Consider the following 24,769-nt stretch of genomic DNA (forward strand, 5'->3'; position numbering starts at 1 on the left):
TTGTCCGTGGAGTGACTGACTGGGGCTGGCAGGGGTATAAAGGAATGATGTCACCCCCCCCTCTGAAGGGGTGAGGTCATGGTTTCAGGAAAGTGCTTTTGTTTTTGAAAGAGACTATAAAATAGAGAGGGAACAGCTGGGAGGAGTCAGACATCTTGGAATCAAAAAGGAACACTTTGTGTATGTCGGTTGTCTTTAATTCGAACGTTCTTTCCCGCCGGCGCCTGTGAAGGAAATCTATTTCCAGTTTTGACAGAAGAGAGCCCATTGCCGCCCGTACAACAAAAATACAGCGTTTGTGATGCTGATACACACGCGACAGAAATGGGCACACCTCTCCACACAGATGCTTGGAATGTGGGTCATCTGTTTATATTTCAAAGGTTTGATACCCTAAAATGTTATGGTTCAATGGGTTAAGAAATGTGTTAATGCCTCTGTAAACCATACAGTTTAAATCCAACATCTGAGGTAGAACATTTGTAATTAAACTTCCAAAATGTAACTTTAAAAAGGCAGAAGTGCATTTAACCCACAATCGAATGACTAACATGGTAACTGACCAGTATACTTCTGTTCAATGAGCTTTATAAGCTACATCCATCTGTATCCCTGGTCACTAGGCCATACCATACTTATGAGGCACTCTGCACACATCTGCTGAAGAAATTAGGAGCAGGTTTATCGTATAGTATAATCTTCCCCAAAATGTCTTTCTCTATATTTATCTATATCTAATTTTACACATGTCGCTCCAGCTTCTACACAGAACACTTTTACTGAGACACAGGGCCTTGCAAAATCCGTGTCATGTTTAAAGTTGGAGCATTGCATAGCACAGAGAGAATGTCAAGAATGAATTCCCCCGAATTGATTCCATGGCGATTATTTGGACTGCATTTGTTATGAGTGAAACTCAGACTATGGCTTATTAGGGCAAGAATCATTTCAATGTGGGCTTCAGTTGCCATTAGGGCATTGGTTCTAATGCCAGAATGTCGTGTTAGTTACGCAACAAGAGTGTTAGTAGAAAAACAATCTTCTTCTTCACCGAGTATGTTTTCCATTATTCCAATTGTAAACATCAAACCTTTTCATCTGGAACACATATTCCATATGAGTTCATCCAGACGTAAACTGTTAAGCAATGTTTATCAACATGTTGAAAAGTTCGGAGTCGACGTGTGGGTTGGGTCAAAAGGGCTGCCCATTTTGGATCATTATACTGTAGCAACGGCTCGCTAATTCAGTTATTGGTGACCTCCATTATTGATTTTATTCAGCACTACCAAATGTAAGCGATTTTATGGAGGGAAAAATAGCAATGGTGTGAAGTACTTTTAAGTAAAAATAAAAAAGACATTTTTGGGGTAACTTTTACTTTTACTTCACTACATTCCTAAAGAAAAGAATGTACTTTTTACTCCATACATTTTCCCTGACACCCAAAATTACTCGTTACATTTTGAATGTTTTGCAGGACAGGAAAATGGTCCAATTCACACACTTATCATGAGAATATCCCTGGTAATCTCTACTGCCTCTGATCTGGCGGACTCACTAAACACAAATGCTTCGTTTGTAAATGATGTCTTAGTGTGTCCATGGTTATCCGTAAGTAAATAAAAAAACAGAAATGTTGCCATCTGGCTTACTTTTTGATACTTTTTACTTTTTGATACTTAAGTATATTTTAGCAATTACATTTACTTTTGTTATTTAAAACCAAATACTTTAAGACTTTTATTCAAGTTGAATTTTACTGGGTGACTTTCACTTTTACTTGAGTCATTTTCCATTAAGACATCTTTATTTTTTACTTAACTATGACAATTGGGTACTTTTTTCACCACTGAAAAATAGGCTACAGGTAAGCCACCTGGTTGTCAGACTGTGGTTTCAGGAGGGAAATATACACAGTCTTCAATAAACCAATAGGGTTGAGTGATACAAACACATCCTCACTTGAACATTTGAACCTTGCCCCTAATTTAAATTGTATTTGTGAGTGTTTATTTCTATGTTAATTGTATTCCATGGTTCTTGCTTAACATACATTATTCATATCATGCCATAGTTGAGATCTCATTCCACCAATTCACCTGAACCAGTTAAGTGTGTAGTAATTGAGTGTTTGTGTCTGAATTGGTATTGGCTACTGAGTTGGTATTGAATTGGTATTGGCTCCCACTGAGATAATGAGCTACAGGTGTTTAAATGTGTGTGGGAGAGTGCCAGTGGGGAAGAAGAGGTAAGCAACGATAGACCAGTGAAGATTATTATTTTATTCTGGGGCTTAATAATCTTTTAGTCCATGTTTTTAACATTTTAGCTCTGCCATTTTGAAGCCTGTTTTTGTATTTATATATTTATTGAAAATAAATCTCCCAATTTGGAAGAAACCATTCCAGTTCTTTTAGTAAAACCCTTTTTATGTGAAGGGCATTCAGGAACCATGTGTAAACGCTGCAAACATTCTCAAAATCCTTTGATGTTCGCATTTGATCTTACATTTATAGCAAATATTGCCATAATATATAGACACGATGATAGATGGCATCCTTGTAACACACCCCTAGATAATGCGATATTAGATCAGTGTTTCCCCGAGTACCCCCAACAACACACATTGTGGCCCTGGACAAGCACATCTGATTCTACTTCTCAAGTAATCAAGTTGAATCAGGTGTTTTTGTCCAAGGCTACAACAAATGTGTGCTGTTGGGGGTACTCAAGGACTGGAGTTAGGAAACACTGTGTTATATAATAGAAGGACTTTATAGGGTATCCTGAAATGGCACCCTATTCTCTATGTAATGCACTACTTTTGATCAGAGTCGCATGGGCCTTGGTCAAAAATAGTGAACTACTGTATATAGGGAATAGGGTGCCATTAGAGCAAGGTTTCCCAAACTTGTTCCTCGGGACCACAAGGGGTGCACATTTCGTTTTTTTTGCCTTAGCACTACACAGCTGATTCAAATAATCAACTAATCATCAACCTTTGATCATTTGAATTAGCTGTGTAGTGTAAGGGCAAAAACCAAAACGTGCACCCCTTGGGGTCCCCGAGGACCAATTTTAGGAAACGCTGCATTAGAGAAACCGACAAACAAACATTATGGGCTTTAGGACCCTTATTTACCCACTACCCTCCTGGAGAAGGCCCCAGCTCTCCTGCACCTCAGCCTGCTTCCGTGTCACTCTGGCAGCCAGGGTAGGGTGGAGGTCCGAAAGGCGTGAAACAGTCTCGTTCAGCATCTGGAGAGAGCATGGTCGAGGAGGGGATGGGGGTAGTGGATGGATGTGACACAATTCATTTACAGTTGATTTACAGTCTTGGAAAACGACCCACGCTCTTGAAAATGGAAGTCTACGGTTAGATTTAACACGGAAGTATAACATCCCGTCATAGAAGGCTTCTTCTATGGTGAAGGGGGAAACGCCCCAAAAAGATTCAGAGAAGGTCTAGGAAGGAGTAGTCTAGATTTTAGTGTTATGTTTCACTGTCTTATGATAGTTTCTCTGTGTTTCTCTCTACTTAGGATTGAGGTAGTCTTGAGTACTGAGCAGGTGGCCTAGTGGTTAGAGCATTGGGCCAGTAACCGAAAGGTTGCTAGATCGAATCCCTGAGCTGACAAGGTAAAAAATCTGTCGTTCGGCCCCTGAACAAGGCCGTCATCGTAAATAAGAATTTGTTCTTAACTGACTTGCCTAGTTAGATAAAGGTTACAAAATGTGCTTAGACCATACATTACAGTTGTAGTGCATTCCTTTTAAATTCATATCGGAGTACATTTTAGTATTTTCAATGAGAACATTTGTAAACGACCGGTATTTCACTTGAAATGGAATTGAACACAACCCTGATGCATGAATGATGCATTGCTGCATTTCCCCATAAATGCATGAATTATTTTGAGCTACATAACCCATGTGCCACTCACCATGATTTGACTGGCAATATTGTAGATCTCTGTCTGACCGCAGCTCCCCTGGTTATCTGATCCAGACAGGACGCTTCTCTACCAAACAAACAAAATAATATAGAGTCAATCTTATGATAATAAGCATGTGTAATCACGTGTAATTACAAAACAATGATAATCTGCAGAACCTTGGGACCACATTTCCACATGCCATTCAAATGATAACAAAGAGGAACTATGGAGTAAAACGATCTTAAATTTGGGGTTATGATGTTATGATGGGGACATGATGATGTATGATGATGTACTTAAGCTCATGACGCATATATTTTTTCAAGAATCAATCAAACATTTAACAGCATGTAAATATTGCAGATTGTACCTTTAAAGGATCACTGGTGCAAAATAGGACTCTTGTCCAAATTCCTATTCTGCCTTTTTACCTTCCTGTTGATGGTGCAGATGATGGTGTCAGCCTGTTGGTAGAAGGAGGAGACGTCCAGAGCCAGTTTGAGGTCTTGGTGATAGTTTCTTAACAGTGACTGGAACCTCAGCCAGCTACCAAAGAGACACAGTATCTAGTTCAGTGCATTGGCAATGGGATCACAATGGGGTCAAATTCCCAGATATGACTTGAAATCCAAGATGGATGTGGAAGTAATTCAAGTCAGATCAAGTACTGTTACATAACATGGAAAGCTGTAGTTACATAGGAGTAGATAGGAAAACAACATGTTAACGGTAGCCATAACAAATAGACATCCATAGCACCAAGGACAAAGTATATGTAGCCTAGTCAAGGACTCTAACCCAGCCGTTTAGAAGAAATCACAGTATGCCTTCCGACAAACCATCAAACAGGCAAAGCCCTGTGGCAGGGCTTGCAAACTATTACGGACTACAAAGGGAAGCACAGCCGCGAGCTGCCCAGTGACACGAGCCTACCAGACGAACTAAATATCTTATATGCTCGCTTCGAGGCAAGCAGCACTGAAGCATGCATGAGAGTATCAGCTGTTCCGGATGACTGTGTGATCATGCACTACGTAGCCGATGTGAGTAAGACCTTAAAACGATTTAACATTCACAAGGCCAGACGGATTACCAGGACGTGGACTCAGAGCATGCATTGACCAACTGGCAAGTGTCTTCACTGACATTTTCAACCTGTCCCTGACCGAGTTTGTAATACCAACATGTTCCAAGCAGACCTCCATAGTCCCTGTACCCAAGAACAACAAGGTAACCTACATAAATGACTATCGACCCATAGCACTCACGTCTGTATTCATGAAGTGCTTTGAAAGGCTGGTCACGGCTCAGATCAACACTAGTATCCCAGAAACCCTAGACCCTCTCCAATTTGCATACCGCCCCAACAGATCCACAGATGATGCAATCTCTATTGCACTCCACACTGCCCTTTCCCACCTGGAGAAAAGGAATGCCTACGTGAGAATTCTATTAATTGACCACAGCTCAGCGTTCAACACCATAGTGCCCTCAAAGCTCATCACTAAGCTAAGGACCCTGGGACTAAACACCTCCCTTCAACTAGATCCTGGACTTCCTGATGGGCCGCCCCCAGGTGGTAAGGGTAGGTAACAACACATCTGCCACGCTGATCATCAACACGGGGCCCCTTAGGGGTGCGTGCTCAGTCCCCTCCTGTACTCCCTGTTCACCCATGACTTCATGGCCAAGCACCAACATTAAGTTTGCCGACGACACAACAGTGGTAGGCCTGATCACCAACAACGATGAGACAGCCTATAGGGAGGAGGTCAGAGACCTGGCAGTGTGGTGCCAGAATAACAACCTCTCCTTCAACGTGAAGATGATTGTGGACTACAGGAAAAGGAGGACCAAGCACGCCCCCATTCTCATCGACGGGGCTGTAGTGGAGCAGGTTGAGAGCTTCAAGTTGCTTGGTGTCCACATCACCAACAACCTAACATGGTCCAAACACACCAAGACAGTCGTGAAGAGGGCATGACAACATCTATTCCCCCCCAGGAGACTGAAAAGATCTGGCATGGGTCCTCAGATCCTCAAAAAGTTCTACAGCTGCACCATCGAGCAATCCTGACTGGTTGCATCACCGCCTGGTATGGCAACTGCTCAGTCTCCGACCGCAAGGCACTACAGAGGGTAGTGCGTACGGCCCAGTACATTACTGAGGCCAAGCTTCCTGCCATCCAGGACCTTTATACCAGGCGGTGTCAGAGAAAGACTCTAGCCACCCTAGTCATAGACTGTTCTTTCTGCTACCGCATGGCAAGTGCTACCGGAGTGCCAAGTCTAGGTCCAAAAGGCTTCTTAACAGCTTCCACCCCCAAGCCATAAGACTTCTGAACAGCTAATCAAATGGTTATCCAGACTATTTGCTATTTCCCCCCCAGCCTCATTTTTATATTGCTGCTACTCACTGTTTATTATCCATTCATAGTCACTTTACCTCTACCTACATGTACATATTATTTCAATTACCTCGGCTAACCGGTGCCCCCGCACATTGACTCTGTACCAGTACCCCCTGTTTATAGCCTCACTACTGTTATTTTATTGTTGCTCCTTAATTATCTGTTATTTTTCTATTTTTCTTTTTTACTTCAATTTATTTTAGTAAATACTTTCTTAACACTTTTTTTCTTAAAACTGTATTGTTGGTTAAGGGCTTGTAAGTAAGCATTTCACAGTAAGATCTACACCTGTTGTATTCGGCGCGTGTGACAAATAACATTTGATTTGATTGAGCCATAGAGAAATCAAAAAACTCAAATTAAGCGCGAGTGGCCATGATTTATCATGAGTATATCACAGCTTAGGATCCTCGAGTGCCTTGCTGTTATTGCTTTATGTTTTAATTAAAGTAAGGTGTTATTGATACATCTTGCTCAAACGGTCAAAAATGGGACTTACGTTTGGTTAACGGTGTTCTCTCTAGAAGGGATTTTGTTGCCTTCTATCTGTTGCAGTCTCTTCCTCTTCTCTCCCCTGTGGTCGGTCTCCACGTCAAGCATCTCGCACTGATGTCCATCCTATAGAGGACATTATAAAGGAAGAATCTGTGAACCAGTATACTCAATGCATGGTTCTGACACTTGAGGGCATGTATGTGGATACAGTACAATATTGCAGGAAGTAAATGTAATTCATGTGTAGTGCATAAAGGTCCATGACAACGTTTCTTTATCCATTCCAGGGTGCACATTTTTGTTTGAGCCCAGCACTAACACTCCTGATTCAACTAATCAGTTGAGTCAGGTGTGTTAGTGCTGGGCTAGAACAAAATATGTTTTATGGATTGAGAAACACTGAACTATGAGCTTCACCATATCATGGACCTTTGTGCACTACACATTGATTCATTAATTGAAGCACAAACCTGTTTTATGTCCAGACTTCTCGTCATCTGTATGAGGGAATTCTCAATGTCCTTTAGGTCTCGCTGTTGGGTCGGTGACGCGTCCTCTGGGTCCTGCAAAGGACATCCAAGGACACTACAGCCATACTTCAGATCCCAATACTTCCTCTTGAACCAAGAGTCCACCTGTATAGAAACACGATTGAGTAATAACAAGTCTTTAAAATCAAGTTGATACGAAATGAGTTCAAGGGATGTTTACTGCAGCAGATATGCTCTTACACTAAAGTATCTATCCATGATGACATGAGTACATTTGATGAGTACTGTGCCTTTAGTGAGGAGATTACTGTTTATAAATACAGAAAATATACTGAAAAGAATATATAAAAATACACTGGAACACTTATTTACGTGTTTGGCTAACTAAACAGTTTGGAACCTGGGATTAAACATCTGGAATTGAGCAAGCAAAAAGGAGTAAATGTACTATTATTGATAGTCATTTGTTACAAAGTAAAACTGCAATATAATCATGAAATATATTATTGATAGTCAAAACAGAACAAGCCTGCAATATATCATGAAATACATTCCTTTACATTTCCCAATCTAATTTATACAGACATTACAAACATTGCAGGTGTACTGAGAGACAGTTGCAAGCCTGTGGTACTCATAATTCTTGTGTTTCACAATTGCACAAATAAATGAAAAAGAAGTGATGAATTAAAAAGACGACTCTAGCTCCCACTTCTTACATATCTTATTGGACAGTTAGTTCAATTTTACGACAGTCTGTAAACAAGAAGAATTGGTCCCATGTGAGTAATATATATATATATATATAATATATATATATATATATATATATTACCCACATGGGACCAATTCTTCTATATATCAGTTGAAGTCGGAAGTTTACATACACTTAGGTTGGAGTCATTAAAACTRGTTTTTCAACCACTCCACAAATTTCTTGTTGACAAACTATAGTTTTGGCAAGTCGGTTAGGACATCTACTTTGTGCATGACACAAGTAATTTATCCAACAATTGTTTACAGACAGATTATTTCACTTATAATTCACTGTATCACAATTCTAGTGGGTCAGAAGTTTACATACACTAAGTTGACTGTGCCTTTAAACAGCTTGGAAAACTCCAGAAAATTATGTCATGGCTTTAGAAGCTTCTGATAGGCTAATTGACATAATTTGAGTCAATTGGAGGTGTACCAGTGGATGTATTTCAAGGCCTACCTTCAAACTCAGTGCCTCTTTGCTTGACATCATGGGAAAATCAAAAGAAATCAGCCTCAGAAGACCTCAGAAAACAAATTGTAGACCTCCACAAGTCTGGTTCATCCTTGGGAGTAATTTCCAAATGCCTGAAGGTACCACGTTTATCTGTACAAACAATAGTACGCAAGTATAAACACCATGGGACCTGTCTCTTATACACATCTAGATGTGTATAAGAGACAGGGAGGTTTGCAAGCCGAAGAACACCATCCCAAACGTGAAGCACGGGGGTGGCAGCATCATGTTGTGGGGGTGCTTTGCTGCAGGAGGGACTGGTGCACTTCACAAAATAGATGGCATCATGAGGCAGGAAAATGATGTGGATATATTGAAGCAACATCTCAAGACKTCAGTCAGGAAGTTAAAGCTTGGTCGCAAATGGGTCTTCCAAATGGACAATGACCCCAAGCATACTTCCAAAGTTGTGGCAAAATGGCTTAAGGACAACAAAGTCAAGGTATTGGAGTGGCCATCACAAAGCCCTGACCTCAATCCTATAGAACATCTGTGGGCAGAACTGAAAAAGCGTGTGCGAGCAAGGAGGCCTTACAAACCTGACTCAGTTACAACAGCTCTGTCAGGAGGAATGGGCAAAAATTCACCCAACTTATTGTAGGAAGCTTGTGGAAGGCTACCCAAAACGTTTGACCCAAGTTAAACAATTTAAAGGCAAGGCTACCAAATACTAACTGAGTGTACGTAAACTTCTGATCCACTTGGAATGTGATGAAAGAAATAAAAGCTGGAAATAAATCAATCATTCTCTCTACTATTATTTTGACATTTCACATTCTTAAAATTAAGTGGTGATCCTAACTGACCTAAGACAGGTCATTTTTACGAGCATTAAATGTCAGGAATTGTGAAAAGCTGAGTTTAAATCTATTTGGCTAAAGTGTATGTAAACTCCCGACTTCAACTGTATATATATACACACTACAGTTCAAAAGTTTGTGGTCACTTAGAAATGTCCTTGTTTTTTAAAGAAAAGCAAATTTTTTGTCCATTAAAATAACATCAAATTGAACAGAAATACAGCTTCATTAAATAGTACCCGCAAAACACCAGTCTCAACGTCAACAGTGAAGAAGCGACTCCGGGATGCTTGGTTGCCGATAATGGGCCTCTGTACGCCTATGTAGATATTCCATAAAAAATCTGGCGTTTCCAGCTACAATAGTCATTTACAACATTAACAATGTCTACACTGTATTTTTTATCAATTTGATGTTATTTTAATGAACTTTTTTTTTTTTTTTCTTTCAAAACAAGGACATTTCTAAGTGGCCCCAAACTTTTGAACGGTGATATATATACTGAACAAAAATATAAACACAACATCTAAGGTGTTGGTCCCATGTTTCATGAGCTGAAATAAAATATCTCAGAAATGTTGTGCCATTCATCTGCCGCTGTCACCTCATATTTCAGCATGATAATGCACGGTGCCATGTCGCAAGGATCTGTACACAATTCCTGGAAGATGAAAACGTCCCAGTTCTTTTATGGACTGCATACTCACCAGACATGTCACCCATTGAGCATGTTTGGGATGCTCTGGATCGACGAGGAAGACAGCGTGTTCCAGCTCCCGCCAATATCCAGCGACTTTGCACAGTCATTGAAGAGGAGTGGGACAACATTCCACAGGCCACAACCAACAGCCTGATCGACTCTATGCGAAGGAGATGTGTCACGCTGCATGAGGCAAATGGTGGTCACACCATATACTGACTGGTTTTCTGATCCACGCACCTACCATTTTTCATATTCCCAGTGATATGAAATCCATAGATTAGGGCCTAACACATTTATTTACATTTCCTTATATGAACTGTATCTCAGTAAAATCTTAGAAATAGTAGCATGTTGCGATTATATTTTTGTTCAGTGTATATTTGAACCACCTGTGTGTAATATATTACAAAGGATTTCTGTATGGTCATTTAAGCATTTGCAATACATTGGCTGTCACAGGGATCCATGAGTTGTAGTGTAATGTATTAGGAATGTAGCTGTTATTCATTTAGAAGTGCTGTTAAAAGTACTCATGATGTGTTATGAATGGTTATCGCATTTACTGCACTATGAGCATGGTCATGCATTATACAGATGGTTATCAGTATTTGTAACATAATTTTTTTTTTTTTTTTCTTTTTTTTACCATAGCTGTTAAATCACTACAGGCGATACATTCATTTCATATAATTTACTTCTGCTACTTTGCAATTAATCATTTTCTGCGAGCTCCAGAGCACTACTCCATCTCCATCTACGCTATGCGATTTCATAACCTTTTCCTTGTCTGTCGCCGTTCTCTCAATGCCATGCCAATACATTCTGTACTGATGACCTCATGCAAAACGTTGAATGATGCCTATTATCTTTCTGAGACCTCTTACATCATCACTGTGTGTAGCTAAATCATGGAGCAACCTGCTGCTGGTTCCCTACAGTCTCCACAATAATCTGAAACTTGTTAGGCCTGCCTGCTTTTCATCTTAGAATGACGTTTGTTTTCCTGGAACGTAATGTACTGTATTTTCTGCAGTGAAATACAAACTTTGGTAACAGTTTACTTAAAGCTTGCAGTATGATGCGTTGATAAGCTTGTATATGAGCTTTTATAATGTTTTACAATAATGTGTCTCTGTAAGCCCTGTTGCACAGGTTTCATGTAAGAACTGTTGCACAGGTTTCATCATGTTGCAAGATTTCCACGTGCCTTGGTAGTTCCAGCCACAGGTAGGCTACAAAAGACCACAAAACTGAATGCACATACCCTGTAGTATTTGGATAGCTTGGCTGGCTATAAACAATGTGTCTATTTAGTCTTGGGTACTTGAAAAGTTGAAAACTTCAAGAGATGTAGACATTGTCATGAGAAACAGGGAAATGTACAGACGGGTGCACAAAAACGGACCCCCAGAGCTAGACTCAATCCTGGTGAAAAATGGAACATGTGTACTAAACACAGCTTTGTGTGACTCAGCCAGCCCACCTACACAGGGCCGAGATGAAGAACGAAGAGAGCCAAAGCCATGATCTCATCTCAAAATAATTGCTCCTCTTTCTCGCTGTTGGGGCGTTCCTTTCCCCCTCCCACTGTCCTTTTGCTAGTTGCACGCTCAGCATTGAAAACTGTAACCATGGGACTGTTGTCTGTATAAATATCTAACTTAATTTTCCGGTTTACTTCAAATGTATGTCATGCTTTCGGAGTGCATAAAATATGCATCTTAACATGGTATGTGATAATAAGTACACGATCTTCCTCGTCTGTAAGCTTATTTTGGTATGCTTGTGCCACTGGAGTGGAACTTATGGAACGTGTGGAGTTACATTTCAAAATAGTTGTTCAATGTCGCCATTAAATACAATCAGGATCCCGTTAAATTCCGAAAGGCACTCGCAAATATTGAAATAACCCGTTTGCCAGCTGTGGATCTGGAGAAACACTTAATCACAGGTACCAACTTCAGTTTGGCATCATTATATCCGCCAACGCAATGTGCCTGATTGCTATTTTTATCGCACAACCCCTTCAATTATGGAATTGGGAGTCGTTTATTCTGTGGAAATAACCAGTTCATCCGAAACGTGGCCTTTTGCCTTGCTTAATGAAAGCCTGCTGATGATCTCATAGCTCCAGAGTACAGTGTGGATAATGCAACACTGAGGTAATAGTGCACACATTGTGTGTGTGTGTGTGTGTGTGTGTGTGGAGGTTTCATGCTGGAACAATGCACGTTATGGTGTGTGTGTGTGTGTGTGTGTGTGTGTGTGGTGTGTGTGTGTGTGTGTGTGTGTGTGTGTGTGTGTGTGTGTGTGTGTGTGTGTGTGTGTGTGTGTGTGGGTGTGTGTGTGTGTGGTGTGGAGGTTTCATGCTGGAACAATGCACGTTATGGTGGTGTTTATATCACGTTGCTTTTGGTAACAGCTGAAAAAAAAGTAGATTGTGTTGCAGGGTGGAAGGCGTCCAATGGAAAGATCCTGATGTTGTTACTCAGCTTAGTCAGTAATGCAAATCCAGTAATTATTAGTATGTTAAAAAACACTATTACGTAATGAGAGCATCACATAGTATGTGAAATGAGGGAGAAAAACAAAACATTACTTACACTGGGTTTTGTGGTTATGGATTTAATTCCCAATCCTCCTATTGCCTTTTGGCTCTGGACTTACTTTCTTTAAAGTAAACAAGTAAATTCATTTGCTTTCAGAAAGCTCGAGAATGGTTAACACTGGTCACATTGACCAACAGAAACAAAACAAATGTCCATAACACTGGTTGAGACATTCACCATTTCAAAGTCAATTGATTTGAACCAAGTGATTTGAAATGTACATTAGTTGGTGCTGGCTTGTAGCCTATCCCAACTTAATAACATGTGAGACACCATGAATAAAACAACTGTAATCCAAGGTTACCTTAGACTGAGAGTTGGACCTCTTATCCAAGTCGTCCTCTACCATCAAGGATGGCGGTTTTGGGTGAACACTGTTGCAGTTGCTTCGGATGGTCTCTGACGTGGATCTAACTGAGGTGGCCAGGTCAGAGTCACACACGGACACGTCGGGGACTGTCTCGACGTTCCGGCAAATAGCAATCTTCCTGATGGATCTAGAGGATGCAGTGGGGGACACAGAATTCCTGTCCTCCTCCACTCTCTCATCCTGATGTCCCTCTGGTGTTGAAGCGTAGACCTGGGTGGCCACTTGTGGGAGTTCCGAGTCCCCAGGCCACCCCTGGGACTGGCCCACGTAAAGGGACAATTGGTCGTGTAGCTCCAACTTGTTCGGAGCAGCAGACTTCGGCAGATAGACGTCCACGAACTCCTGGCATTTGGCTTCGGAGGGGACAGACAGCCTGGTCCCAATGGTAAAGGGTTGGATTTTTCTGACGACACCCTCAGACATGGTTTTTGATAGCTGTGCAGTTTCGTCTAGATGGGCATACTGTGACAAGAATCACAAAACAATACAGATATCTCACCTCATGTACTGCAATGTCCAGTATCAGAAGTTCAAAATTAGAGGAAAAATAAGACGAATCCCCGAATAAACAACGCTCTTTTACCCCAAAAAATTGTCAAACGCAAAACTCACTCAAAAAGCCACCCGCCTCCTTGCACCTCATGGAGAGGAAGACAAGTACAGGACACACAATAGAACGTACCCTCCTGTCTGTTTCGAAGCTATCCACTGAGCTACAGCGCCTGTGTCATGTCAGGGGAAACCAATATGAGGAGGGAGGAGTGCCTCTTCTGAGCAACCACCAAGCCAATAGTGAGAGAGAGAGACAGAGAGAGACAGAGAGAGAGACAGAGAGACAGAGAGAGAGAGAGAGAAAGACAGAGAGAGAGACAGAGCGAGAGAGAGAACTGAGTGAAAAGGGAAAGTGTCTGGCTTGCTGCCTGGGTGCTCTCTTAGAAAAAATAGGAAGGGAAAGAGAGGGGGGAAGTTTCATTAGAGGAGTGAGGTCACCACTTTCTGTCAAGGGCTGGGCAGAGTCAGAGTGACTGAGGGTTGTAAAACTGGAGCTGTGAAAACTTCCTCCCCAAACAAAAAGCTCCATGCTCAGATATGAGTAGAGTAACAGAGGGGTAAAATGCTCTCTTGCTCTCTCGCTCTCACTCTGGTCTCGCCTGCTCACAGCTGGACAATGAGGTAATGCTTTTAACAAGAACAACAAACATGAAGCACCTCTAGACCTCACGTCTGCAGTCTGCTCTCTCTCTCTCTTTCTCCCTCTCTCTCTTTATTTCTCTCCATAACTGGTCAAATTGTCAAATGTTTGCTCTACAAAGACTAAAGGTGAGGGTATTTGCTTGTCCTCAAACACGCCTCAAGAATCCATTGTCTTTTCTAACAGTTTTCACACTTTTTCATAACAATCCCTAGGAGTTTGTTTTGAGGAGTAACAAAATCCAATGCAATTTCACACTTATTTTTCTAATTCCACATTCAAGGCCCAAACATTTACAGACACACATAGGAAACACATTGTGCTTACTCAGGCCTCAGGCTTCCACTTGATTTGAACCAGGTGTCCTATCTATGGGTCAAACTACATCAGGCTACTACTGTAACATCCTCTGTCCTTCTTTGGCAATCACTTACAGGTATTTTCCATGTTATAAGCCATAGGCCTATACTGTATGTGGACTGGGACTTATACAATGTTGTTTGTTCTTATAGGAACAGGAGAAAATACCTGTTTTTGTTTCATGAAGATGGATTGGGGGTTTGTAGAAAGAAGATTATTTTAGTTTTCTCAGATATTTCCCTGTGTAATACTATACTCTGGTGGAACTGTGTTCACATATTTGGCTTGTACAAGATGTGGGGAAATTCCCTCGTTGATTTATGAACGCGACACAATTACACCGTGCTAACTTGCTCGCTCTCACAAATAAACACCCTTCTCATGTTTGTATTTTACCCTTACACCCCATTTTACCCTTCTCGCCCCCTTTGTCTCGAGGCTCAACTGAAGTCAATTGACCTAGGGTCAAACACCATGACGACCAAAAATACTTAAGGCGTGAAACAGCCCTGTCCATTTACTGTTCCAAGAACCAACCGTCTTATGTACACTGTAGCTGCATGACCTCAAATTCCTATGGCTATAGCTCACCCCTTACAATGACAGCTCTTGTTTTGCTGATAGCAAGAACAAAGAGTTCAGTCACATACTCCTGCGTTTCCAACACTTATACCAACATGGGTTACTAGACATTTTCATTTTGCCATGATGCTAATGAAACATTAAGCATTCCACTAATAAATTTCAATATGCAGTATCTTAATATCAATCTGACCATCTTGATCCTACCATAAAACAAACTCTATGGGGTGGTTTCGCGGACACAGATTAAGCCTAATCCTAGACAAATTTTCACTTTTAAACTGGACAAAATTCTATTACAGACATGGTTTAAAATAGTCTCAGACTTGCCATAGTCTAGATTTAAAAAGTCTGATTTCCAGAAGGACGATTATAATTCATTTTGATCTTTTTTATTAATTTTTTTATTTCACCCTTATTTAACCAGGTAGGCTAGTTGAGAACAAGTTCTCATTTACAACTGCGACCTGGCCAAGATAAAGCATAGCAGTGTGAACAGACAACAACACAGAGTTACACATGGAGTAAACAATAAACAAGTCAATAACACAGTAGGAAAAAAAAAAAGGATCTATATACATTGTGTGCAAAAGGCATGAGGAGGTAGGCAATAAATAGGCCATAGGAGCGAATAATTACAATTTAGCAGATTAACACTGGAGTGATAAATCAGATGATCATGTGCAAGTAGAGATACTGGTGTGCAAAAGAGCCGGAAAGTAAATAAATAAAAACAGTATGGGGATGAGGTAGGTAGATTGGGTGGGCTATTTACAGATGGACTATGTACAGCTGCAGCGATCGGTTAGCTGCTCAGATAGCAGATGTTTAAAGTTGGTGAGGGAAATAAAAGTCTCCAACTTCAGCGATTTTTGCAGCAGAGAACTGGAAGGAAAGGCGGCCAAATGAGGTGTTGGCTTTGGGGATGATCAGTGCAAAATACCTGCTGGAGCGCGTGCTACGGGTGGGTGTTGTTATCATGACCAGTGAACTGAGATAAGGCGGAGCTTTACCTAGCATGGACTTATAGATGACCTGGAGCCAGTGGGTCTGGCGACGAATATGTAGCGAGGGCCAGCCGACTAGAGCATACAGGTCGCAGTGGTGGGTGGTATAAGGTGTTTTAGTAACAAAACGGATGGCACTATGATAAACTGCATCTAGTTTGCTGAGTAGAGTATTGGAAGCTATTTTGTAGATGACATCGCCGAAGTCGAGGATCGGTAGGACAGTCAGTTTTACTAGGGTAAGTTTGGCGGCGTGAGGGAAGGAGGCTTTGTTGCGAAATAGAAAGCCGATTCTTGATTTGATTTTGGATTGGAGATGTTTAATATGAGTCTGGAAGGCTGTCTCTTATACACATCTGGCGGCGTGAGGGAAGGAGGCTTTGTTGCGAAATAGAAAGCCGATTCTTGATTTGATTTTGGATTGGAGATGTTTAATATGAGTCTGGAAGGAGAGTTTACAGTCTAGCCAGACACCTAGGTATTTATAGATGTCCACATATTCTAGGTCGGAACCGTCCAGGGTGGTGATGCTAGTCGGGCGGGCGGGTGCAGGTAGCGAATGGTTGAAAAGCATGCATTTGGTTTTACTAGCGCTTAAGAGCAGTTGGAGGCCACGGAAGGAGTGTTGTATGGCATTGAAGCTCGTTTGGAGGTTAGWTAYCACAGTGTCCAAYGAAGGGCCYGAAGTATARAGAATGGTGTCGTCTGCGTAGAGGTGGATCAGGGAATCGCCCGCAGCAAGAGCAACATCATTGATGTATACAGAGAAAAGAGTCGGCCCGAGAATTGAACCCTGTGGTACCCCCATAGAGACTGCCAGAGGACCHGACAACATGCCCTCCGATTTGACACACTGAACTCTGTCTGCAAAGTAGTTGGTGAACCAGGCAAGGCAGTCATTAGAAAAAGAGTCTGCCGATAAGAATGTGGTGATTGACAGAGTCGAAAGCCTTGGCCAGGTCGATGAAGACGGCTGCACAGTACTGTCTTTTATCGATGGCGGTTATTATATCGTTTAGTACCTTGAGCGTGGCTGAGGTGCACCCGTGACCGGCTCGGAAACCGGATTGCACAGCGGAGAAGGTACGGTGGGATTCGAGATGGTCGGTGATCTGTTTATTAACTTAGCTTTCGAAGACCTTAGTGAAAGCTTAAATTAAACCTGGCCAAAAAATGTATTACCTGGACTATTTCAATGATGATCAAAGACCACCACCATGGCCAGACAGAAGGGCGATTATAGACAGGAGCAACCCACTGAATGATTTTGATTAAATCAATTTTCGTGATCGTTTCCGTATATACAAAGAAAATGCAGCTGACATTGAGGTTTTGGGCATCTGGAACCTTCCATTGTGAAACAGGAGATTTGTGTGGTGCAAGTGAACAGACAGTGTGCAGAATAGTCCACAAAGTCTACAATTTCGAACTGAAAGACAATTACATGAAGTTCCATTATGCTGTTACCCAAGCCAACTACAAGGTGGAGTTATATGAATATGGGAACTTCCCTGGAGTCATTAGCTGTATAGATGGAAGTCATATTRCAATCTACAGCAGATGCTGAGAAGTACAGGAATCTTAAAAACTGTACAAAGTGTGTGCACTCACAATTTGCAGTTCTCCAACATTGTTGCACGTCGGAAAGGTTCAACTCCAGAACTCCTCTTTGTATGCTCAGCTTGAAGGAAGACAACATAGTGGAATCATACTTGGTGACAGCGGGTATGCACAGACCAACTTATTGTTCAACCCCTATCTTCCTGCAATAGGACCTGAGCAACAACGGTACAACCAAGGTCATATTCGCACCAGAGGTGCAGTGGAGCACATTTTTGGTATATGGAGACTTCAGCATGCTTATAGAGAAGGGAACTCAACATGTACTGCACTGACACAAATTACTGTACTGTTAGGTTTCAGTGCAGCCTTTGAAATTATTGACCATAACCTGTTGTTGAAAAACATATGTGTTATGGCTTTTCAACCTCTGCCATATCTTGGATTCAGAGCTCTCTATCTAATAGAACTCAAATGGTTTTCTTTATTGGAAGCTTCTCTAATGTCAAACATGTAAAGTGTGGTGTACCTCACAGAAGCTCTCTAGGCCCTCTACTCTTTTATTTTTATCAATGACCTGCCACTGGCATTAAACAAGGCATGTGTGTCCATATACACATCAGCAACCACAGCTAATGAAGTCACTACAATCCTTAACAAAGAGTTGCAATCTGTTTTGGAATGGGCAGGCAGTAATAAACTGGTTCTGAACATCTCTAAAACTAAGAGCATTGCATTTGGCACAAATCATTCCATAAGTTCTAGACCTCAGCTGAATATGGGAATGAACAGTGTGGCTGTTGAACAAGTTTAGGAGACTAAATTACTTGGTGTTACCTTAGATTGTAAACTGTCACGGTCAAAACATATAGATTCAATGGTTGTAAAGATGGGGAGAGGTCTGTCTGTAATAAAGAGATGCTCTGCTTTTTTGACACCACACTCCAAAAAGCAAGTTCTGCAGGCTCTAGTTTTGTCTTATCTTGATTATTGTCCAGTCGTGTGGTCGAGTGTTGCAAGGAAATACCTAGTTAAGCTGCAGCTGGCCCAGAACAGAGCGGCACGTCTTGCTCTCCATTGTAATCAGAGGGCTGATATAAATACTATACATGCCAGACTCTCTTGGCTAAGAGTTGAGGAGAGACTGACTGCATCACTTCTTTTTATATCATTTATTTTTATACAGACCACTTCAGACCACATCACTTATTTTTATACAGACCAAATAGTCTTCTAGGCCTATGTAAATCAATGACGCTTGCATTTAACAAATGACTCACGTCGACCTACACATATTAAACCATAGACCTATAATTAATAGACTATGAGACTAAAACATAATGCCCAGGTATAACAGTAATAATCACAATAGGCTTGGCAACCTCTCACTGGCTCAGCGACCAGGAGATATTAGGCTAGGCGGCCACAAATGTCATTTAACACGAGGAGAGCCGAAAGCTCCATATTGACTCAAAACAAATGTACTTTTTGAAATTACTCTGCCATTTCAAAAGTTATGTCCCCCCATCCGTGACTTTTCCTAAATAAGTTTAACACAATTTTTTTAACAAGCAGTTTTAAGAGGGCATGTCAATTGAAACTACACCTAAACTATATCAAAACATATTTCACACATATAACAATTGTTACCCGAAAGACAAGATTACATTGACAATAGTCTGGTGGGTGAGAATATTATAAATTGTATATGAAGAATCTGATGAACAGCACAGCTGAATAACACAGAGGCAGGGAAAAAAACTGAGTGCCAAAAAGTGACCGTTGCTAATTCTCCTACAGAATCACAAGCAGGTAAAACATTTTGATGTCTATATAGTATCAGAAAGAGCAGATTCTTAGCAGAATTACTGCTATTACATGCACTCTGTGAGGACAGACGCTGGGAGACGAGAAGCAAGTACAGGGAGTGAATATTTTATAATTAACTGACATGAAACAAAACAAGGACAGCGTCTGGACAGGGGGAACAAAAACGACATTAGTGATGACACGGGGATGAAACTGAGGAATAGACAGATATAGGGGAGGCAATCAATAAGTGATGGAGTCCAGGTGAGTCCAATGAAGTGCTGATGCGTATAACGATGGTGACAGGTGTGCGTAATGATTGGCCGCCTGTGAGGGGGAGTGGGAGCAGGCGGGACACACTCTCTACACTCAAAGCATAGTAATATATTTAAACTCAGAATATGCCATTCTGTTCTTTTGAAATGTATTTTCTTAAATTCAGATATAAATTCCTTAAGACCTGCCCTTAACAAATAAATACTCTTTGTGATGGTATTTATTTATAGATTATAACACTTGAATGGTGGTGTTTTAGTGGTTTTTCTTTTGTACATATAGCCAGCCTAATGTTACATAAACTAATAAAAATGCTATTGTGTMCTTTGAAATACATTTTCTTCCATATTCTGTTACCCAAGACCTTCATAAACGGAAACCAAATTCTTATTCTTCCGATAGTATATACGAAATGTATTTATTAGACTAATAGAATGTTGACTTTCAAAAGACACCTCATTGGCCCGAAAGGGGGTCCAACGAGGCCAGGCTTTTCTAGTGTTAATCACTGACACGGAGGCCAATCAAAGTAGATCAGGTTTGCAATAGGTTACACGCTGCATATGAAACACCATCAAATAAAACTTAAATTATAGACTAATAGTATGGTAATGCACATAATAACAGGGCCATAGCCTATATAGACTAGAACAGTGGAAATAATATTCTTAGACGAGATCACTTTATGCCAGGGAGTGCAATTCTCTACTTGGTGCGGGACATCAAGTGCACCTACAATGTATTGTGTGATATCAATGAAATTATCAATAGCTTATAGGGCCTAACTATAGTGCACGGACAGAGAAGCACAGACCTAAGTTCTACTTCCAATTCAATTCAATTCCGAAAAATGATAGGCTACTGGAAATAAATATTGTTTCACGCATTTACCTATTTTCATATACACTACCGGTCAAAAGTTGTATAACTTTTATAATTACACTGGTAATATGTCAGTTGTTGTAGCCTATTACTTGTGAGGCACATAGGACCATACATTTAAATAACTTTTTTATTTTTATTCAACTGAATTGTCTCAGCGGAGGGAGGGAGAGAGTGTGAGTCGAAGTGGAGTGTTGTATAAAAATGGAGTTGTAGTGCTGATCATTGTATCTGAATGTACTAAAACTGTATTCAAGGTCCTCAATTAGATAAATGTACAGCACTAGATTTTATGTACGATGTCCTTGAGTGTCATGAAAGGCATCTGCCAAATAAAATGTAACATTATTATTGCCAATATATATRCCTTTTGTTTTCCCACCCGCTCCCTATTGCTTGCTAAGAATTCTATCTGAGGGTGTATGCATGTTTAGACCAGTGACGGACTTGGACTGAAATAGGTGCTATATAGCTATATAAATAAATACTGGCGTCAGGGTTAGTAAAGGGTGACAGAAGCAGCTTCAATTTGATCGGCTGTTGCATGCTAATTTAATTGTGTTTGAGTTGCTTCATGTAACAGCAACGTGCATGGTTTGGACGTCAATAAAAAAAAATTTTTTTTAACTGAACCCAGACCTCTTTCTGACCAGTTTCAACTGAAATTGTTCAACATGAACTAGCTAGCAAATTTGTTGCTAGTGTAACCGATGTGAAATGGCTAGTTAGTTAGCGGTGGTGCGCGCTAATAGCGTTTCAATCGGTGACGTCACTCGCTCTGAGACCTGAAGTAGTTGTTCCCCTTGTTCTGCAAGGGCCGCGGCTTTTGTTGCGAGATGGGTAACGATGCTTCGAGGGTGGCTGTTGTCTATGTGTGCAGAGCTTGGTTAGCTTGGTTAGCTCGTTGCTAGCTGGCTTGATCAAACAGGGCTGGCAATGAAATTGTGTCTAGCTAGCAAAATTGTACAACCAGCATTTTGTCTAATTTGTGAAATCACGATGTAATGAAGAAGATGACATGAAGTGAGTTTAGAATTCTCAAACAATATGACAGAAGCAGCTTCAATTTGATCGGCTGTTGCATGCTAATTTAATTGTGTTTGAGTTGCTTCATGTAACAGCAACGTMGATTGAGATGATGTCACGTGCAACCTGCAACTGCAACTAAAATTGTTGTAGTCAAGTCACTAAAGCTCGAGTCCGAGTCAAGTCTCAGGTCCCCTGTGCTCGAGTCCGAGTCGAGTTCCTATGGGTAAGTCCAAGTCAGAGAGAGATGACAAATTCAAAGACAGCCTACTTTTCTATACGCCTACTCAAGGGGGGAGAGAACTAGACTGTTGTTTTACTACTAAATTCAATACTATTGTTTGCAATTTCGCAAAGCTGTTTGTGTTTCTTAAAAAGGCAAAGCTAAATATTAGGCTTGTGACTGGTGGTTACGGGGAAGCAAGAAAGTCAAAAGTGTAGCCTATGATCGGAGTAAAAGCCTGAGCGATGTCTGCCTGGCCACAATCATCGCTTGTGCTCCTGCAGCTCACCAGCTGATGTAGGCTGTGTGTGCCGGATGTGGCACGTCCTTCCCGCAGCTAGAGAACAGAACCCTCGCTGCTCTGCGCAGCCAGAGCTGCTCATACTCTGCTTATCAGATCAGCCTATCCAGTGCAAGTGCAAATACAAGTCACGAGAAGGCAAGTCCAAGTCAGCAATGGTCGAGAAGGCGAGTCCAAATCCAAGTCAACAATTGTCAAGTCCAAGTCGAGTCACAAGTCATGATAATTGGGACTTGTGTCGGACTCAAGTCCGAGTCCTGGACTCGAGTACTGTAACATTAACGTRGTGTCACTGCAGCCTTAAGACTTATAAACTCAGACCTTTGCTAAATATGTTTAGTCTCCCAAAAAGGCTTGTCCATTTCATGTAACGTCCATAATGTCTCTCATTTGCTTCATTTCTCTAGCATGCCTATATTTAGAAGTCTGCCTTGTTGAGTATACACTCCCCCCAAGGACGACTATAGACACAAAGATCAAAAGTTTAATTTATATATTGTTTCGCCATTCTGAGACATTAAAGTTGTGATTGTGCATGTAAATGTAATGTCCATAACGTTGGAATCCCCCAGCTATTTGTACTTATTTTGACATTGACCTCAAAATCAATTATAAATCATTGCTTACATATAATCAAATTAATAAAAAAAACTAAATAACTTTCAGAGGACAGTGGAATCGTTCGTGGAGACTTCTCCCTCCAGCAGAACACTGTAGTTGTGAAATATATAACCTTGCCATCACACTAGCCTCAGTTCCACTTCCATACTCCACAGACAACCTCCCTGATGTTTCACTTCACAAAAATACTGTAGCTACAGTGCATTCGGAAAGTATTCAGACCCCTTGACATTTTGTTACGTTACAGCCTTATTTTAAAATGGATTGAATTCGTTTTTTTCCTCATCAATCTACACACAATATGAAAACAGAAATGTTAGCAAATATTTTTTGGGGTGAAATGTTAGTACGTTCATTAGAAATAAAAAAAAGGAAATAGCTTATTTACACAAGTATTCAGACCCTTTGCTACGAGACTTAAAATTGAGCTCTGGTGCATCCTGTTTCCATTAATCATCCTTGAGACGTTTCTACAATTTGATTGGAGTCCACCTGTGGTATATTCAATAGATTGGACATGATTTGGAAAGGCACACACCTGTCTATATAAGGTCCCACAGTTGACAGTGTATGTCAGAGCAAAAACTAAGCTATGAGGTCGAAGGAATTGTCCGTAAAGCTCCYAGACAGGATTGTGTCGAGGTACAGATCTGAGGAAGGGCACCAAACAATTCTGCAGCATTGACGGTCCCCAAGAACACAGTGACCTCCATCATTCTTAAATGGAAGAAGTTTGGAAACACCAAGACTTTTCCTAGACCTGGCCGCCCGGACAAACTGAGCAATTGAGGCAGAAAGGCATTGGTCAGGAAGGTGACCAAGAACCCGATGGTCACTCTGACAGAGCTCCAGAGTTCCTCTGTGGAGATGGGAGAACCTTCCAGAAGGACAACCATCTCTGCAGCACTCCACCAATCAGGCCTTTATGATAGAGTGGCCAAACAGAAGCCACTCCTCAGTAAAAGGCACATGACAGCCCGCTTGGAGTTTGCCAAAGGGCACTTAAAGGACTCTCAGACCATGAGAAACAAGATTCTCTGGTCTGATGAAACCAATATTGAATTKTTTTGCCTGAATGCTGTTAGGGTTCGTTTCTTTCAGAAGTTGACAATCAGGAACATAGCACGCATGTTTCCAAGTAAGTTCTGCATCAAACAAAAGGTCTCAAGTTGTTTTATTAAAGCGAAGTCCAGCCTTAGTGATGTCACTGACTACGTCATTACCTTTTTACTCCTGAGACCAAAACCCTGCATCCACAGCTGTACAAACATAGAGTTTCAGTGTTTATCTAAAAGCTAGGCAATAAATGTCCCCTCCCCAAAGTTGATTTATTGTGGAATGTCTGAGTAGTCTCTTATCTCCCACACTCCCCTGCAGAGTTCTGTCTCAGTCACACATTTCTAAGAGGGGTCTTCTTTATAAAAGAGAGAGAAAGAGCAAACAACTGTGGACAATTCTAAAACTATATAATGAATATATATATTGTTAATCTGTAGTCTAGGACCCTYTAAATGTAAGGAGGGAGGGGTCTTATAACCCCTCCCCTTCTATTAATATAACATAAGCATAATCAATTATTCTAATACATCAAACATTTTGGTACAACCCTTTTCATGACCCCTAGGTGAACCAGACAATGCCAAGCATCACGTCTGGAGGAAACCTGGCACCATCCTTACGGTGAAGAATGGTGGTGGCAGCATCATGCTGTGGGGATGTTTTTCAGTGYCAGGGACTMGAAGACAAGTCAGGATTTAGGGAAAGATGAACAGKGCAAAGRATAGAGAGATCATTGATGAAAACTTGCTCCAGAGTGCTCAGAAACTCAGACTGG

General features: G+C 41.1%; 1 protein-coding gene across 4 annotated transcripts in view; it reads right to left on the bottom strand.

The window, feature by feature from the left end:
* The window catches only part of LOC112068652 (uncharacterized), a 34,002-nt gene extending 20,003 nt beyond the window's left edge, over window positions 1–13,999 (bottom strand). For 3 of the 4 annotated variants that reach the window (XM_024135844.2, XM_024135846.2, XM_024135845.2), the window contains exons 1-6: window positions 13,031–13,999; window positions 7,318–7,482; window positions 6,852–6,970; window positions 4,373–4,487; window positions 3,948–4,025; window positions 3,146–3,261 (exon numbers count right to left, since the gene is read on the bottom strand). In XM_024135844.2, coding sequence (XP_023991612.1) covers window positions 3,146–3,261; window positions 3,948–4,025; window positions 4,373–4,487; window positions 6,852–6,970; window positions 7,318–7,482; window positions 13,031–13,519 — 1,082 coding nt within the window. In that variant the 5' untranslated portion in view covers window positions 13,520–13,999. The remainder of the gene's footprint in view (window positions 1–3,145; window positions 3,262–3,947; window positions 4,026–4,372; window positions 4,488–6,851; window positions 6,971–7,317; window positions 7,483–13,030) is intronic. The other variant, XM_024135842.2, reaches the window with a different exon arrangement.
* Window positions 14,000–24,769: the final 10,770 nt, after the last annotated feature.

The sequence above is a fragment of the Salvelinus sp. IW2-2015 genome, unplaced genomic scaffold (assembly GCF_002910315.2).
Source record: "Salvelinus sp. IW2-2015 unplaced genomic scaffold, ASM291031v2 Un_scaffold640, whole genome shotgun sequence".
NCBI classification, from domain to species: Eukaryota; Metazoa; Chordata; class Actinopteri; order Salmoniformes; family Salmonidae; genus Salvelinus; species Salvelinus sp. IW2-2015.